The following is a 19,979-nucleotide window of genomic DNA, read 5'->3' as shown; positions in this document are numbered from 1 at the left end:
TAGCCTAGCGGTTAGATCAGGAAGAATAAGACAACAACAAAATATTAATTTTAAGTGGGGTCACAAAAAACTGCTTTATCAGTGCAATAAAGAAGTAAGCTGTTTTGAAACAGGCAGTGTTCATACAACTTGTGTATGAAAAAATATTAGTAGCACATAAATATACATATTTATCTAGAAAATCAAATTAATACAGAAAAGCCAAGATTTAACATAACAAAATAAATAAATAAATAAAATAAAGTATGGTATGGCTGGCAATGTGGAATTTCTACATTGTGATGCATCGTCAACCTTACATCTCAATGTTACAATGCATCACAATGTTTTTTTTCCCCCTTCAGAGTTTTAATTGTGTTTAGAAAATATATTCAAGATAAAAAAAAAACTAGCATTGAAAGTGCAAGATGGCAATAAATATTACAGACATGTGTTTTAAGATAACAATGAACCTGTTTTTGCAATGCAAAAAGATGCAAACTTTGGGAAACAATCTCATCTTATAGTCAAAAGGAGCTAACTCGGAGAACCAAAATTGGTGCGTGTAATCTTAATAGGTATTTCGCGCTTTAAGCATTGTATTCTTTCTTTGTTTTGTTGAGTGATTATATGATAAACTTAAAGAGTTTACTTCTACACAGAGATGCCACGCACTTAAATGTTTGGGAAGAGTTTTTCAATTTTCCAAATTTTACCAAATGATAAAATATGAGCATGAACGCAAACATGTGTCTGATGAAGACACATGTTTGCATGTATGCAAGAAACATTAAACATCATTCAAAACGTTTAAAAAAAAAAAAAAAAAAAAAAAATTGCAGTGCACTTCCAAATTCACAAAATTGTTAGAAAATGTTTTTGATTAAGAACATTCTTGGTAGGTCAGTGACCTCCCATCAGGTGACCCAGTCTCCATCAGCGTTTTGAGACAATTAAGAAATTAAAACAACTTTGATCGTAGACCAGTGTCAGTTTAGAGAAAATTTCTAAACCGGTTTAATGATATACGATGTACACCAGTTTCTTACAATGCATCTCCCAGCCCTAAAACATTGTGATGGTGTCGGTTTTGTGATGGATGTTGCAAAACATAATAATGTAGAAAATGTGGTTGCAGTTGCATCATCAAAGTCATACCTAACAGTTAATATTAATTAGCAATAATATATCCGTCACTTTTTTAAGCCTAAGTAAAGCAAACAAGAAAAGAGAAGCTTTCTGCAAAGAGGGCCTTCTGAATCCTATATTGCAGTCAACAGCAGTAATATAAAGTCACACGCAAGTATAGAGCCACTACATACACACATACATTAACCAATTCCTGTGGTTTTTCTTTTTTTTTAATTAAGGATTTTTTAATATTTTATTAAGGATAAAAAATTTGGAATTTTTAATGTCAAAGATGCTAAAAGAAATGAATTTAAAATTCTTCTCATTGATTAAAAGAAACATCGACATGACACTAAAAAAGAAAGAAAATTAAAACTAATATTACACGATTTGGATCGTCGACATTTTTAAAATACAAAACCGTTTGTATTTTTACGAAGTGTAAGCAAAGTACTTAGTAGAATAAAACACTAGGTAAAATAAATTAAAGAAAATCTACAACAAATTACAAACTATTCACAATACTTTCTTGATACCAACATTAGTGTCAAATTTTTCTAGTTCAACAGTTCAAGTATTATTTTAATATGTAAATAGAATGTACGAATTTTATGAAAAAGGCATCTCATGTTATGAAGTTTCTTTGCGATTAATCACAAAAATAAGTCCATTAAATCAATTTCGTACCTTTTCTGCTTCTGAACTTTCCATTATCAACAAAGTTTTTTTAAGCTCCCGATTGCATCAGAAAATAAAAATTCAATTTTCAAATTATCACGGTCAAAAACCGACACTGGAGCAATAAAATAAAACCAAGTGAAAAGCTTCAAATTTCAAATCAATATCAAAGATATATTTGTTTAAAAAACACTTCCCCAAGTAATAAAAAACACTCAATTCAATGCATATCGTGTCTTCGGAATGGAATGGAATTAATACCGGAGCGCGATGTCTTCAGTTCAGTTCGTGTCATCAAAAGTAAAATTCTGCATGGAGAGAAACATTTCTGAAAAATGTTTTCCTCATAACTTTCATCCCGAAATAATCATTATTAAAAAATCTCCTACTTATAAATTTGGAAATAGTTGATTACAATTATGAAACAATCTAGTTGCGTTACGTTGCTATATATTTCAGGCTATTGTTCTGTCGTATTTTTTGAAAATATGGCATGTATTCTGTTTAATCACCCCACTTGTATCAAAAATAGATATTAGCATCATTCGTAACGACATCCACTTCAGATACAAAAGCTACCGATACTCAGGATATCCGCGAAAAGTCCAAAATCATCAACAGATGTCATGAGGACGTCTGCGTTTTTTTTTTTTTCAATTTCTTGCGCCGTTAGGTCCCTTAAGGACGTGCCCCCCCCCCCCCCCCGAACTGCAAAAACGCAGATTTGGGCCGGCCTAGAAAAGTAAGCTGACTAGCTTCCACGTGATCAACCAACCGATCGCTACCAGTTGAGCTCGTCGAACGTAAGCAATAATTGACATTATTAGGATTCTGGTGCAGGCACGGATCCTGAGTGGGGGTCATAGTCCCCCTAAAGCAACCTTTAATGTGGATTAAGCTTAGGCTTGCCAGATTTCTGCCCCCCCCCCACCAGTGTATTAAGTGTCCAAAAGGCTACACAACCCTGGCTGGTTTTTAGAGTTTTAAAGAATAGTTCAATCTAAATGCTATGGATAAAAGCTTACTAATAATTAACCTAAAACAGGGGGTAATAATACATGACACAAGCAGATAATTTTAAATATTTTATTTCTACACTTTGGTATTAGTTGGTTACTTTAATCTGGAGCGCCCACCCCCCTCGCCTAAAATGAAAAAAAAAAAAAAAAATGTCAAAACACACCTCCCCTCTGAAAATATCAATAGCGCAATCTGAGCCATGACCTCATCCCCCTTAGTTGGGCAACCCTGCTTTAATAACTTTTTTTTTTTTGGTTTGCCTGTTGCCAGGGCCCCGATTAAGATATGGAGGGGCCGTAGGCCAAATACATCTTTGGGAGCCCCTGTATTCAACTTTATAACTTTAGCCGTTGGCTGAAACAAGTTTAGCGATAGACTAAACTAATTTCAGTCATTTGGGGGCCCCCAAAATATCGGAGGCCCTAGGCCACGGATTATTCAGTAATCAGGCCCTGCCTGTTGCAAAAATCCCCACAAGTCAATATCCGATATCAATTTTACAAGTTAATGTTACAAATGAAAAAGGATTTTTTTAAAAATAATCCTTCACAGTTAACTATTCGCAACTCCAACAAACTATAAGGTGCACTGCAGCCACCGTCTAATGGCGGATGAAAAAGGTAAAACAAACGCATGCCGTAGCGTAGAAAATGCTAATAAGCCTAGTAATTTTTGTTTGTACGCCTGACTTTTTTGTTTTATTTTTTTAAAACTAATTTTTAAAGTCTTGTGGATATTCTGGTCCAAGTAGAAAGAAATGAGAATTCAGGAAGCATTACTTAACATCAGAAATTAATGCAAATTACGTAGTTCGTAGTTCTAAGCAGCCATTTCCACGATGTTGAATTCGATATTTATCAATTCTTGATGGGACTCGCATTTTTATTGTGACAAGATTTAATGCTAGATAATTTAATTGTATGATATTACGATTGATTATCAAAAGAGGAAGATGATACTTCGTTGTCTTGTTTGGCAAGCGTTAATTGTTTGACATTTGTAGATTTCCAAAATTGTCGAATCGGTAAATTTTATTTTTTTCCGTTCCGCAAGTTTTTAATTTGTCGGTTAAATGGTTTAATTCCGTCATGCTATGCAAATCATCAATAAAATTCTCACGGATACATGGTGATAGTTTTCTTTTTAATTGATCTTCCATTATTTCTTTAAACCTTATCGAATTCTGTATTCTTTCTACCATTTTAATCCACTCATGATAAAAAATAAAAATGGTTTAACTGACACGGAAAAATCTCGCCAAGGACTCTTTGCTCGCACAATACTAAAACTATAACCCTAAACAATTTGGCGATAAAAATTCTCAGCTTTTGTTTTTGTCAATTCTAAACGTTCTTTCTCGCGGTTAAGCATTTTTCATTTCCTCTAAGATAATGTATTGAACAAAATATACTGCATAGTACTATCCATTCCAACTATGCTGTAGTAAAATAAAGTTTAGTTAAATTAATTATTTTTAACACTAGGCGGAGATTTAAGCTCTAAAATTCTTCTGCTAATGTTATCAAATCCTTCTTTCGAGCTTAAGATTAAAAAAAAAAAAAAAAAAAAGCCATATTCATACAAATTCACACAAAACAATAAACAAACAAACAAAAAAAAACTTTCCTGGTATAAAGTTATCTTTTTTCAAAAAAAAAAAACATGCATCGAACAGAGCAAATGCGAAGTTTGTTAATCCAGAGTTTTCTTGTTTACACTTTCACCATTTACGACAATCATCTCACTTTTTAGAGGGAAATAATGAAAACTAACATTATTTTGAGAAGCTCGAGAATACCATTAAGGGATGAAACAATTTCTGTTGCTGAAAGCAATCTAAGACACACCGAATGCGTTAATAAATACTCCTAACTGCTTGTGTTAACCAACAGATACACGTGGAACGCATTGTTTTAGTTTTTTCGGCAGTTTTGTAAATCACCGCAAGATAGCATATTCGAGTGCTGGAGTTGCGAATTAGACTTCTTTGGTCATCTGTAATCAAATTTATCTTTTGCTGGGACTTAAGGTAAACCAGCTGGGACACCGAGATTTTGTCTGCAAACCGGGACGCCTGGCAAGCCTACCTAATGCTGTATTTTGAGGGCTGTATTAAAAAAAAAAAGCGCTCTAGACCTTCTATTTGATCTCAAAATTGCACTTCAAACCCTCCCTTTCCGATAATGACCGCCACCAGAACTAGACGCTGGTTTTGCTCCTACTATGGTGTCCTTATTAAGACATACTGATGGATTGGGTAGAGGATATGATCTTGTGCTGAACATGCCCCACAAATGTGCATGCCCCCCCCCCCCCCCCAAAAAAAAGAAAAAAACGACGACATATCAATGCTTTGAATGTGAGGGTTGATCTTTATATTAACAATAAAGAATTTTTAATTTAATAACAGTTATTAACAATTAATGAATTAATGACAATTTATTTTAGTTTGATAGTACTTTTCTGTGTTTAGTTGGCCTTATTAGGGAACTATGTTCCCTATCAGACCAATTTACCAATTTTTCTTAAACTTCTGACAAACAAGACTTAAACGTACATTTTCACATGGAATGATGTTTTTATTTATTCATTTTTTTAATGAGTCATTTGATGAATGCAGAAAAGTTGGAGCTAATTGAATCATAAATAAGCCAGATATTAGATCCTAAAGCTTAAGTTGGCTTTATTTGGCATACTTCCCTAAAAAATGATATATATTAATTTTTGCTAGCTGTTATCAGAGCACATTGTTCCTGGACTACGCTGAGAAGCACTCTGGTGACATCACACTTTTTTTGAAACTGGAATATATATTTACATACTCGTATATTGTCAATAAAGCTTAAGATTATTCTGTGAAGAACTTATGAAAGTATTAATAAAATTCAAAGTATGTATAGAACAAGTACAATTCTTCATTAAAAATATGTTTATTCAAAGGTTTTTAAATAAAATAAATAATAATAAAGTACAAAAACATTCAATATTTACATACATTCAGACAACTTTAAAAGGGTACAAAAATAGCTCACTAAATGATTAAAAAAAAAAACCCTATAACTAGAGAGGAAGGATAAAAAGACGCTACTCAACTAGACGAAAACTGCCACCAACACACCCCTTATACCCCAGAACACTGACATCCAAACCATTAGAAATACCGCAATAAACTAAAACTTGGCAGCTTAAAATATTTTATGAATATGTATAACAAAAATATAACAATTTCAATTAGAAAAAAAAGCATCAAAATTTTATTTTATATTTGGCTTCTAAATGTTTTTTAGAAGCAAACGTTCTTTTATAAACAATATATAGTGAAGCGCCGTTTATACGTTTTTCATTTATACATTTTTATCAATTATACGTGTTTTAAATTGGTCCCAGCAGAGTCTAATATACATTAACGTATACCTATTATACTTTTTTTCATTTATACGCTCATTTCATACAGACCCTACAAAACGTATCAACAGTGCTTCACTGTATTTTGCTTAATATTGATGCATGGGGATTTGGAAGACTTAGGCTGTAATAGAGAGGATGTTTAGAGGCATAACTGAAGGAGTGGAAGCCTTAAGTTTGTCAATCTTTTGTACATATGGCAACATAGGAGGCAGTGAGAAACAAAGGAATGCCAGTGGACTTTCTAACGTTATGAGTAAAACACATGCAAAGTTCAAACCCTAAGTAGGTTTTCATTGATTTCTTTTGTAAGTCCTGAACAGCAGCACCTGCCAGGGCTAGTAGTAGCATCTCTTGCTCCAAAACAGATGAGAGTTTCCCGCAATCATTTGTGCTAGTTTTGAAAAGTTTAAATTTTGGCACTTAGACCCCTTTGCTTCTAGGTGCTTCAAGGATTGCTATTATAATCAACATTTTACCAGGGGAAAAAAAGACTAGATCATTGGGGAGTTCCAGATCTAATGCATACTCTTGTTTTAGACAAAAATTGAAGTTTTTTGATTGTGACTCACGCTTGACTCTCAAAATTTTGGCCAAAAACCAATGTGCTGAAGTAGCATTGTAATAAGAAGAAACTATGAAATTTCAAAACATTTTTGGATTAGAAAGCCGTAAGTAACTGCTCCATGGTCGGAGATAAAACAGAATTGCAAGCAAATGCTGAACAGCTTGTTACAGAATACAGAGACAGCAGTTTCCCCTTTCATCTGGACAATTACGTTAAATTTTAAACAATTTTCACATGAGATTGCAAATTACCAGAATAAGTATCTTTTTTTTTATATTTATCGATTGTATAAATATAACACAAGAGTAAACTGCTCAAGAAGCATATAGTCTTCTTGAGCAAAGTTTGAGTTAATTAAATACAGAGTGCTACAAATATACAAATACGAAAAACAAATTAGCTAATCAAATAATTGAATAAAAATTATTCTGGCAATGTACATAAAACAAAACTTGTACAGCACTATACATAAATAACTGGCTCAAAAAATAAGGAAAAGGAGATTTTTTTGCTTTTATGAAGATGAATTTCAATTATTAAGCTTGGCATTGAAAAATGACTTTGTTTTTGCAATGACACTAGTTGAAATTGAATAAAAGCAAAGAAAATTCACAAAGCAAAAGAAAACTTTTTAATACTGCAATTTAAATTCCACAAGAATAATTAATTTGTTTATAGGCACTTCAGCTTTGTGGTGTTCAAAAGTACTAAAACTCTAATGGACAAACGAAGATAATGAACTAGAAAGACATAATAAATTCACTTTACCATACATTCAAACATACAACTGTGTATGGAGAAAAAAATATGTGTATAAAATTTATAAAACTCTAGAAAATCAGAGCACAAAAGTATTCAGCAGTCAATCACTTGATTTTTCGAGATGTTTGATATGTCAGAAAGAACATTGGAATCTAGTGTTTTATTTTTTGACACCTCCAGGGAACTAAACTTGTAGCAACTTCTGCACACTGCCATGTATTTTTCAGTACCACCTATGATCTCGAGCTGAAAATGATATTGGTGATTAAACATAAGCAAAAACAAGTAGGTTTGTTTTGTTACATGTTAACTGAAATTTATGCTAATGTTTAAAAATCATATAACAAAAACTAATACAGTCGACTCCCGCTATACAACGCGATCCGACTTACGCGAAATGGCTATAACACGAGTTTTTCCAGAGCAACAAATTTTTCGCTCTCAACTCGAAAACATTTGTGATGCTAAGTTTTGATTTTGTTACTGACTAGTAAACACTAATTCGTGAATGTACTTTCATCCTTTCAGCATCATTGACTGCGCAAGTTCTCACATACCGCACTATAAACATAGCATTGTTAGCGTGTATGTTTCACGCCACTCCTCATTTTTCATTTATTTATTATAAATATGAAAGGTGATGAAATATTGTGGCACATAGGCACGGTGTTTCATGTAAATTTTGAAGAGGGAAACAAAAACCAAACGTTTGTGACAATTTAAGAAAAGGTAAAGATTTTTGATGATCTTGAACAACTAGAAAGTGGGTTGAAGGCAGCACGACAATTAGGTAGATGGGTGAATCTTTCATACGTATAATTAAAAGTCAAGAGAAGGCAATCTGTATAAGTCCAAGGGGTCCCAGAGGGGTATTACCATAGATGTAAATGTTATAAAAGCAATTGCAAAGCAACTGTATTTAAAAATATATTAGAATGATGATCAGATTGCGCAGGATAAATCATCATCTTCAATTTTTAAGTTATAAATGTAACATATTGTATCTACTGTATGGTACTATTGCAGTGCAGTGCTTTATTATTACTACATACTGTACATTCCATACTGTTTTATTTTTATATATCTCTCTCCCATTGATCATTGATTTTGTGCATCGTAACAGTATTTTCTGTTGAATAATGCAACTTCAAAAAAAAAAAAAAAGGTAAAAATTCAGCTCTTTATGCAAGAAACGGTACTATATAGTTAACAAATGGTCAAAAATAATTTAAAACGTGTTTAAATGTCTAAAATAATTGAGTATGTTAATAAAAAAATTATATGACACTCCACTTTTCCACAACGCGAAATTTCGACTTACGCGAGGAATCTTGGAACGCATCCCTCGCGTAAGTCGGGATTTGACTGTATTAACTAAAAAATTTTTTCGAAAATCCAGTCTCAAATGAATCATAGTTAAGAATTGGGTTGTTTCTCATTTTTCAAAAAATATTTTTTTCTTTTATGAAAGAGCACGGTTTAAACATAGGGTGATTACTTTCTGTTCTCTTAATTTTGACTTATTTTCTCTCGTAAAAAAATAATCTGAAACAACATTCAGCTGTTGTTTCATTTTTTGCTGCTGATGTCACAAGTGAGCAAATCGCTAGGGTTACCAGAATAACGTTTCAGGACAAAGCCAAACTTTGCTAAATGAATATTTTATTTAACATTTTTTGTTCTGCTAATAAATTGCTCGCGGTGAAAAAATCTTTAAAAGGCGATACCTTGCCAGAAAAGACAAGTCACATGCTTCCATTCAAGATGGCTTTCATCACTTGTGGACATCACACGATGAAACTTTTTGGTTTAAAAATCAAGACATTTTAAATGGCCATAAACTTGGATTTGCCATTATTGAAGGTTTTCTTTCTTTATTTTGGTATAAAAATTGTTTGCTTCTAAACTAACTTGTGTAAGACTATAAAAAAAAAAAACTAACCTGTGTTTCAGATCCAATTCTTTTTGTGTAAGAAGCATTTTCAAAACACACCATACAGACAGAAGTCAACTTAATCACACTTTCGGCTAGTGGAACTAAGTTTAAAATATCACCAAATCCCTAAATTAAAAAAAATAAAAACATCATCACATAAATCTTTATATAACTATCATTTAAAAAATAGTTTTAAAACTGGAAAAGTTTTTTTAGTGATACTCTTAATATTTTATAGCATTGCAACTCTGCATCCATTTAGGAAGATTTTTTTTCTTTTTTTCATTATGCAAAGGCACATTTATTTTATTTAACAATATAGTACCATTTAAGAAACTTTTAAGCTTTACAATGACTAGGATTAAACCTGGCAGTAAAATTTCTGTCAGCAGAACGTAAAGCAAACTGAAAATCTCAAAATAGTCTGCAAGAAATATCAAACGCTAGATTAACTGGTAAAATTAAAAAATAATAAATTAAAAAAAGCAAAACTGGATAATGTCCCAGAAAATATAGTACAAATCTTTGTTTGCTGAAACTTAAAATTTTTTCACTTCCTACTACAAAATAGTCTGCAGGCTCTCTCAAGAATCTGCGATGCATGTCGCAGCATCACACTGTTTCTGCTATGTGGAGGTATTATATTCAACTACAAAAAGGTTCTTTGGCAAAGTTTGCTGTAGACATTTAAAAGAGCTTTACAGAGTCCGTAAACAACTGAAGTAATCTACCCAGGTTTCTTCATAGCTGGGGAGCTAAATGACAAAAATCAATGGAAAACTGCAAATTATGATAAGAAGATACCACTTGGTAGGAATGTTGTTTATGACTATTAAATGAAATTAAGACACAGAGGCACTTTCAAAAACTGTTTAAATCCAAGATGACGGCGTTTTTCAAAATGGCTACCCATAATAGAGTTTTTTTAATACATGTCGTACAAAAGAGGTTTTTTATATAGAATTATAGGTTTTTCAGGTCACAGATTTCATTTTGCATGTTCAAAATAAGCTAAATGTTCATTTTGGGGTTTTTTTTTTTAATATAATTATATTACTTACAAAAGAAATTATTTGCTCAATGTAAAAATAGGGAAAAATTTGAATGCAAATATTAGTACTATGTTATTAGTCAAACACTGCTTCATTCTTTGCATTAATTTTTGCATAGTAGTGTGCAGGATAGACCAACGCTTCTGCAACTGCACTTGTTCTTGCAGATTTTGCAGGTGCACTTTTTGAGCTCAGTGCATGAATCAGAAATTTCCGGTAACTCCGACCATTTCAGCTGCCATCCAACCCTATTCACTTGGAGATGGTGCACGTATGATATGTTTGTGAGCTTGTCCCCAAATGTGTCCAGCCTGGAATACTACGCAATACTTGTTGCTGTAAGGCACCCTTTGTAGCTGGCAAACTTTCAAGTGGCCGATTTTTTGTCATAAACAACGCTTTCCTTGCATCATTACAATTAAGCTATTACTAGTGGAATAGTACAGTAGTACTACTAGTTACCTTTCAAAATGTCAAAAATTTCACTCGGTATAAAACTTTGAGGTTGCAAAATAAATAAAAAACGCCACAGTTGCTTCTTTGAACTTACCAGTGAACCTAGGAATGCTGTCACAAAACCTATGAAGGCATGAAATCCTGGTAAAGCCTTTCTTTTCCTTTTCTTTTCCAGTAGTTTCATATATGGCATGAACTCTAATGATTTTATTGTTGTTTCCTGTTCCAAAAGCAATCCAAAGTTTATCCAGACTTAATGTTGACAATGGAAAATAGTAAGATATTGCTAAAACTAAGACATCTGTATCAACAATGCAAATGCAATAGTCCTGAAGCCGTTTTCTACCATGTGTTGAAGATGCAGTATCATTCTTGAGCCTGTTTCCTCTGGGCCAGGGCAAGTAACATCAATGAGGGAAGTTTTTGCAGTACTATTTCCTTTAATGTCTTTACCTAAAGTCGTTAGAACCTGCACAGTTGTTATGGTACTTACAGCTAATGTATCTAACAGAGCAAAGAACCCTTCTTTGTTATTTGAAAACCCTTCTTAAAAATCCTTGCCAATTTTTAGGTAAAGTACCATGTGAAAGAACTTTTCTTGTTCTCTCCCCACTTCTCTCTAGTTTAACATTTAACCGTTGGTGTAACATATCTGTCCCAAATAAAATCAATTCTCTGCCATTGGAAAATCTCAATATCTTTACAAGCGTACGGTTTTAATGTGTTTTCATAGTACTCAACAAATGTTTTAGCGGTTTGTGGCTTTAAGTTACGCACGTCGGTTGTCAATCCATTTAGTAAGATCTTTATGATAAAGAGATTGAACTACCCGTACTACATTTATTTCTGGACAGTTTAAGATAAGAAAATCTAATAGATCATTCTCAGCAATCAGTATTGACCAAGCACACCAACAAAATAATGCAATAGTTAAAGGGAGTGGCGGTGCAATAGGTTTGACACAGGATCCATCAGCACTTAGGCGTTGGATGGTTTCTAGATCAGCAAGAAGCCGTTTAATAGAACAGTTTGAGTGTGATGTTAAACTAAAACATGGAAGAAAATAGTTGACTCCATCTTGAGCAGTATCACTCTCATTTTAAGTTAAATTTTTTACTAAGGTTCAATCTCTTTAAAGCACTTGGAAAGAGTTTTGAAATCCATTTTTGGAAAATCAGGACATTATCGTAATCGATAGCCATGTTAATGTGCATAGTGATGTCATTTCTTTTTTACGCACTTTTTTTCCACCTTTTGCTGCCGCTGAAAATCCCATGACGTTTAGTGTTTTTTTTTTTCCCCCTCCCCCCTTACTCCACTTATAAGCTCCAACCGCTGCCACTGCTGTTAGGTACGTTAGTTGTAAGTACAATAACAAATGTGCAGGTTCTAACGACTTTAGGTGAATACATTAAAGGAAATAACAGCGCAAAAACTTCCCTCATTGATGTTACTTGCCCTGGTCCAGAGGAAACAGGCTCAAGAATGTTATTGCATTTTCAAGACAAGGTAGAAAACAATTTCAGGACTTGTAATGTGCATTATTGATACAGATGTCTTAGTTTCAACAATATCTTACTTTTTTCCTTGTCAATATTCAGTTTGGATAAACTTTGGATTGCTTTTGGAACCGAAAACAACAATTCATTAGTTCATGCGATACATGTAGCTATTGGAAAAGAAAAGGAAATGAACAGCTTTACCAGGATTTCACGCCTTCATAGGTTTTGTGACAGCATTCCTAGCTTCACTGGTAAGTCCAAAAAATCAACTTGGAAAGCATGGATGATATTCAAAGAAGCAACTGATGCGTTTTTGATTTATTTTGCAACCTCAAAGTTCTATACCGAGCGAAATTTTTGACATTTTTGAAAGGTAAATAGTAATACTTCTGTACTGTTCCTCTATTAATAGCGTAATTGTAATGATGCAAGAAAAGACTTGCTTATGAAAAAAAAATCGGCCACTTGAAAGTTTGCCAGCTACAAAGGGCGTCTAAGAGCAACAAATATAGCGTAGTATTCCAGGCTGGACACATTTGGGGACAAGCTCACAAACAGATCATAAGTGCACCATCTTCAAGTGAATAGGGTTGGATGACAGCTGAAATGGTCGGAGTTACCTGAAATTTCTGATTCATGCACTGAGCTCAAAAAGTGCACCTGCAAAATCTGCGAGAACAAGTGCAGTTGCAGAAGCGTTGGTCTGTCCTGCACACTACTATACAAAAATTAATGAAACGAATGAAGCAGTGTTTGACTAATGACATACTACTAATATTTTTGAACATATTTGTATTTAAAATGTTTCCCATTTTTACATTGAGCACGTAATCTCCTTTGTAAGTAATAAAATTATATTTTTTAAAAAAGCACCAAAATGAACATTCAACTTATTTTCAACATACAAAATGAAATCTGTGACCTGAAAAACCTATTATTCGATACAAAAACCTCTTTTGTAAGGATAAGGACATACATTAAAAAAACTCTAATATGGGTAGCCATTTTGAAAAATGCCGCCATCTTGGATTTAAACGGTTTTTGAAAGTGCCTCTGGGTCTTAATTTCATTTAATAGTCATAAATAACATTCCTACCAAGTGGTATCTTCTTATCATAATTTGCAGCTTTCCATCGGTTAGCTCCCCAGCTATCATTCAATTTTTACAGCTACAGTGGCGGTAAAAATGACATCAGCCTTAGTTATTATCATTTTCCAGCTCTGTGAAGGATGCAATAATACAATTAACATGGAAGATGACTAATTACATGAAGAAGAAAAGATTTATTGGCCAACAATGGAAATGTGTTTGATTTTAGATTTCTCTCTTTAAAATTGCAGTTTTACAAACATCAGATGCATCAAAATTTCAAATTTGGCAGTTGAAAGTACAAAATAATGTTTTGACTTCATAAAAATCAGAAAAAGCAACAATATGATTGGAACACAATAACTAGTTTTTTCTTCTCTAGTTTTCATGATGGTTTCAAAAGATTCATATTTTTCAGATTTTATCATTGAAAACAAAATGAAAATGATGAATTTTTTGCCACTCATACACATTTTTTGTGGAATCTATGATCAAAATTTTATTTTTTTACTAGTCTTGATTTTTTTTTTTCATGTCTCAAGTTTTTTAATTTCTTAAAGATGATGGAATGGGAATAGTCTGGCACATGTGTTGACAATTGAAATAGGAAGCTTACCATTTTTGATATAAAATTGTGAATTATTCTTATTTGATGAAGAGGAGCTACTGAAACTAAAGCTTTTTAGAGGAAGGGGGAGGGGGATTCTTAATTTACTGAATAAAATTCTGAATTTTAAGGAATGAAAAAATATGAGCATGCACACATACCTACATTTAATTAGAAATATCAATAACTGTTTTTAAAAATGGGATAATTCCACATTGTCTCCAACTTTGTGCAAAGACTGTCAAGCATCCTTACTTTATGATGCCTTCTGACTGGATGGTAAAACAATTCAGTTTTAGTGCCAATTTAGTTTTAGTGCCAAATATAACATTGTGTTTCCTTCCAGAGAATAGTGGAGGGATGCCCACAAACTTTTCATCAAACCACATGAAATTTGGTTTATGAATGGATCTAAGACAACATTTAGAACTGATTCTGGTGGATACTGCAGCAGCAGCATCATAAAGCTATTTTTTTCGTTTGGGAAGCTTTCTGCTGTTTACCAAGGAAAAACTTTAGCTATTCTGGTTTGTGTAACTAACTGACAAGAGCGAGGCGTAACCAGTACTGTAGGATCAGGATCATGTGATCATGGTATTTCCAAAATGTAATTCATATTCATGGTATTTCCTTGCGTAATCATCAGATTGCTCGGGAATTTCTTCATGTTCTCAACAGATGATGCAATGCTTGGGTTTTTCCAAGGCCAGCTGTCGACGTAGTCAGTGGCAGATCCAGCCGATAGCTTTGGGAGGGGCCATCCGAAATTTTTGAACAAACTCCGAACTCCGCAGAAATTTTATTAAAATAAAGTTTTAAAAACTCAATTTTCGGAGTATCGAGACATTAGGTGAGGGGGTGGATTTAGGAATCTCGCTCAAAAATGTTTCAAAATTTAAATTTTCGAGTAATTTTTTGAAAATTAGGAAACTAAAAACGCATTTTGTCTATTTTTGATGTCAGGAGAAAGGTCAGGTTTCGGGCGCTGGCCCCAAAATACTTTTTGAAAATAAAGCTTAGAAACCAAAATATTCTGTCGTTATGCATTGAGAAGTTAGAAGAGGAGGGGTGCTCATCTAGCTCTTCAGCTGTCCAGCCTAAAAATGCACCTTTACATAATGTTTGCTTACTTTAAAGGAAGTGTGAAGGTGCTTAGAATCCTTCCTTCCTGGAAATATTTTGCCTTTGAGGCTCTAAAAATTCGATTTTTATCTATATTTATACATATTTTAGAAAGGGATGGAAGATTCGTGAGCTCCTCCAAAAAAACCTCCTTTTAAAGCTATCATCACGATATAAACTAGGAAGGGAAGGGTTCCTATCAAAAATCGTTTGTAATTGAAGTCCTAAAAAATTTCATTTAAGTTGCTTTTAAGCAAGTTAAGTGATAAGGGCTGGCTAAACTAGTTTCCGTTGACATTTTTTCAAAATAAAAGACTTAAAATGCAATTTTTTGCTACATATCAAGGTATTTGTGAAAGGACATGGGAAAAGGGGGTTCTCCCCCTAGTTTCGAAATTAAAGCCATAAAAACGAAAATTTAGGCTCTCTTTGGTCTTGTGAACAATACGTATACTTTGAGAACCGCAGCATTTAGAGATCGTCCTAGTGTCTGTAGTTGGAATCAAGAAAAATTTTTGTAATAAAAGTTTTGTTTTGAGGATATGGATATAATTTGTCTCTCAATTAAGGCCTATACTTCTTTTTCAGTAAAACGCATGTGTTAAATTTTGTTATCTTCTCATAATATTTTTTCTTTCTTTTTTCCTTAAAAACATTCCTACAATCACAAGGCTTTGGGAGGGGCCATGGCCCCCCTCTAGATCCGTCCCTGGACGTAGTCACGAGACGTTGTGGCACAAGGAGGACAGAGCGGAATCGAGTAAGACCTTGATGGGCGAAGACGGTCGCCGAAAGAATATGTCTTGTGTGTGTGTTCTATGTTGCGTGCCGTCTATTTTGTGGAATAAACTCTTTATGTTAACTGTGGCTTGGAGTCATTTCCCATAGTACGGTTACAAGAATCTTGTCTGATAGCCAAGCTGCCGTAAAAGCTCTTGATTGGTTATGGGTTCCTAACCAATTGGCCTCTTTTTAATTCAAATCAAGAACTGGACATTCGCCATCTGCACACTTGAACTGAGCTTTCTGGACAGAGCCTATGCGACCGTAACTGGGAGGCAAGAGAACGTGCTGGATGCTAATATTTTACTGTATTCCTTGCCGTGTATTGTGTTTGTATTTTCTATCAGTGTTGGGCATCAACTAAAAAAATCAACTAAATTTGTAATTGATTGATTAGTTGACTAAAGTAATCTGACTCCCATTTAGTTCAGACTAATATTTTAAAAATTTAATTCAATTGCAGACGAAGATTAACGTTAGTTTAAACTAACTCGTTAGTTGACTAAAAAAACTAATTTAGTTCAGATTGATTTAGTTCAGATTAAATTAATCAGATTGAATTTAGTCAGACTAAAAGTAATCAGATTAAAAGTAATCAAATTGATTTGATTACTTTTTTAATTCAGATTAAATTCGTAAAATATAAATATCACATGAACAGAGGCACATTTGTATTTCTACGTGTATATATATATTTATGCAAGCATACACGAGTTAATGCGTGTACATACGACTACGTGCGGGTATATACGTATATAAACGTGTTATCCCGCGTATGTTCGTGTACGGAGGTATATTTGAAATTTTAAGTAAATATACATATTTATGTGTGCATACACCAGTAAATACGTGTATATACGAGTATGTACCTGTATATAAGAGTATGTACGTGTACACATAAGAATATGCGTTTAGATACGTGTTACCCCGAGTATACTCGTGTAAAATGGTACATTTGTATTTCTACGTCATATTCCAGCGTGCGTATACGAGAAAGTACGTGTATATACAAGTATGTTCGTGCACACACGAGAATATGCTTATAGATATGTGTTACCCCGAATTTACTCGTGTAAAGAGGTACATTTCTATTTAAACGTGTATATACATATTTATGCATGCATATACGAGAAAATACGTGTATATACGAGTAAGTACGTGTACACATGATAATAGGCTTATAGATACGTGTTTAACCCGAGTATACTCGTGTAACATGGCACATTTGTATTTCTAAGTGTATGTGCATATTTATGCGTTTATAAACGAGTAAATACGTGTATATACGAGTATGTATGTGTACACACAATTATGCGTAGAGATACGTGTTACCCCGAGTATACTCGTGTACAGAGGTAAATTTGCTTTTAATTGTGTATATACATATTTATGCGTGCACACAAGCGAAGATACGTGTATATACGTGTACACATGAGAATATGCGTATAGATATGTGTTACCCCGAGTATACTCGTGTAAAGAGGTACATTTGTATTTCTACGTTTATATACATATTTAAGCGTGCATATACGAGAAAGTACGTGTATATACAAGTATGTTCGAGTACACACGAGAATATGCATATAGATACGTGTTAACCCGAGTATACTCGTGTACAGAGGTAAATTTCTATTTAAACGTGTATAGACATATTTATGCAGGCATATACGAGAAAATACGTGTATATACGAGTAAGTACGTGCACACATGATAATAGGCTTATAGATACGTGTTTAACCCGAGAATACTCGTGTAACATGGCACATTTGTATTTCTAAGTGTATGTGCATATTTATGCGTTTATAAACGAGTAAATACGTGTATATACGAGTATGTACGTGTACACACGATTATGCGTAGAAATACGTGTTACCCCAAGTATACTCGTGTACAGAGGTAAATTTGCTTTTAATTGTGTATATACATATTTATGCGTGCACACAAGCGAAGATACGTGTATATACGTGTACACATGAGAATATGCGTATAGCTATGTGTTACCCCGAGTATACTCGTGTAAAGAGGTACATTTGTATTTCTACGTTTATATACATATTTAAGCGTGCATATACGAGAAAGTACGTGTATATACAAGTATGTTCGAGTACACACGAGAATATGCATATAGATACGTATTAACCCGAGTATACTCGTGTACAGAGGTAAATTTCTATTTAAACGTGTATATACATATTTATGCAGGCATATACGAGAAAATACGTGTATATACGAGTAAGTACGTGCACACATGATAATAGGCTTATAGATACGTGTTTAACCCGAGTATACTCGTGTAACATGGCACATTTGTATTTCTACGTGTATGTGCATATTTATGCGTTTAAAAACGAGTAAATACGTGTATATACGAGTATGTACGTGTACACACGATTATGCGTATAGATACGTGTTACCCCGAGTATACTCGTGTACAGAGGTAAATTTGCTTTTAATTGTGTATATACATATTTATGCGTGCACACAAGCGAAGATACGTGTATATACGTGTACACATGAGAATATGCGTATAGATATGTGTTACCCCGAGTATACTCGTGTAAAGAGGTACATTTGTATTTCTACGTTTATATACATATTTAAGCGTGCATATACGAGAAAGTACGTGTATATACAAGTATGTTCGAGTACACACGAGAATATGCATATAGATACGTGTTAACCCGAGTATACTCGTGTACAGAGGTAAATTTCTATTTAAACGTGTATATACATATTTATGCATGCATATACGAGAAAATACGTGTATATACGAGTAAGTACGTGCACACATGATAATAGGCTTATAGATACGTGTTTAACCCGAGTATACTCGTGTAACATGGCACATTTGTATTTCTAAGTGTATGTGCATATTTATGCGTTTATAAACGAGTAAATACGTGTATGTACGAGTATGTATGTGTACACACGATTATGCGTAGAGATACGTGCTACCCCGAGTATACTCGTGTACAGAGGTAAATTTGCTTTTAATTGTGTATATACATATTTATGCGTGCACACAAGCGAAGATACGTGTATATACGTGTAACATGAGAATATGCGTATAGATATGTGTTACCCCGAGTATACTCGTGTAAAGAGGTACATTTGTATTTCTACGTTTATATACATATTTAAGCGTGCATATACGAGAAAGTACGTGTATATACAAGTATGTTCGAGTACACACGAGAATATGCATATAGATACGTGTTAACCCGAGTATACTCGTGCACAGAGGTGAATTCGTATTTAATCTAGTACATGCACTTTTATGCGTGCATATACGAGAAAAGACAAGTTTATACGAGTAAGTTCATGTACGCACGAGAATATGCGTATAGATACGTGTTTAACCCGAGTATACTCGTGTACAGAGGTAAATTTGTACTTGTACGTTAAAATACATATTTATGCGTGCATACACGAGTTATACGTGTATATACGAGTAAGTACGTGTATATACGAGTATTTTTGTGCATATACGTGTATATACGTGTTGACTCGACGATATTCGTGTATACAGGAATTTTGTATTTCTACGTGTATATACCTACAAGTACGTGTGAACACAAATAAATATGTGTATATACGATACATATTTGTAAACACGAGTTTATTCGTATAAATACGTGTTATCCCGAGTATATTCGTGCACGGAGATATGTTTAATTTCTAAGTGTATGTACAAATTTATTTGTGCATACACGAGTAAATACATGTATACACGAGTATATACGTGTAAACAAAGGAATATACGTATGGATACGTGTTAATCCGAGTATACTCGTGAACAGAGGTAAATTTGTATTTAAACGTATATATACATATTTATGCATGCAAATACGAGAAAATACGTGTATATTCGAGTAAGTTCGTGTACAA

At 33.6% G+C, this 19,979-nt stretch overlaps 2 protein-coding genes across 2 annotated transcripts in view; both read right to left on the bottom strand.

Annotated features, from left to right (window-relative positions):
• Positions 1-2,056, bottom strand: part of LOC129223821 (eukaryotic translation initiation factor 2 subunit 2-like) — a 40,864-nt gene extending 38,808 nt beyond the window's left edge. Inside the window, exon 1 of the mRNA XM_054858180.1 lies at positions 1,798-2,056. Coding sequence (XP_054714155.1) covers positions 1,798-1,821 — 24 coding nt within the window. The 5' untranslated portion in view covers positions 1,822-2,056. The remainder of the gene's footprint in view (positions 1-1,797) is intronic.
• Positions 2,057-7,475: 5,419 nt separating this feature from the next.
• LOC129224158 (thymidine kinase, cytosolic-like) overlaps positions 7,476-19,979 on the bottom strand; it is a 40,756-nt gene continuing 28,252 nt past the window's right edge. The window contains exons 6-7 of the mRNA XM_054858574.1: positions 9,486-9,605; positions 7,476-7,789 (exon numbers count right to left, since the gene is read on the bottom strand). Coding sequence (XP_054714549.1) covers positions 7,637-7,789; positions 9,486-9,605 — 273 coding nt within the window. The 3' untranslated portion in view covers positions 7,476-7,636. The remainder of the gene's footprint in view (positions 7,790-9,485; positions 9,606-19,979) is intronic.

Source organism: Uloborus diversus, chromosome 6, assembly GCF_026930045.1.
Source record: "Uloborus diversus isolate 005 chromosome 6, Udiv.v.3.1, whole genome shotgun sequence".
Taxonomy (NCBI): domain Eukaryota; kingdom Metazoa; phylum Arthropoda; class Arachnida; order Araneae; family Uloboridae; genus Uloborus; species Uloborus diversus.
Note: the sequence above shows the minus strand (reverse complement) of the source record. Positions and strands in the feature narration are given on the sequence as shown.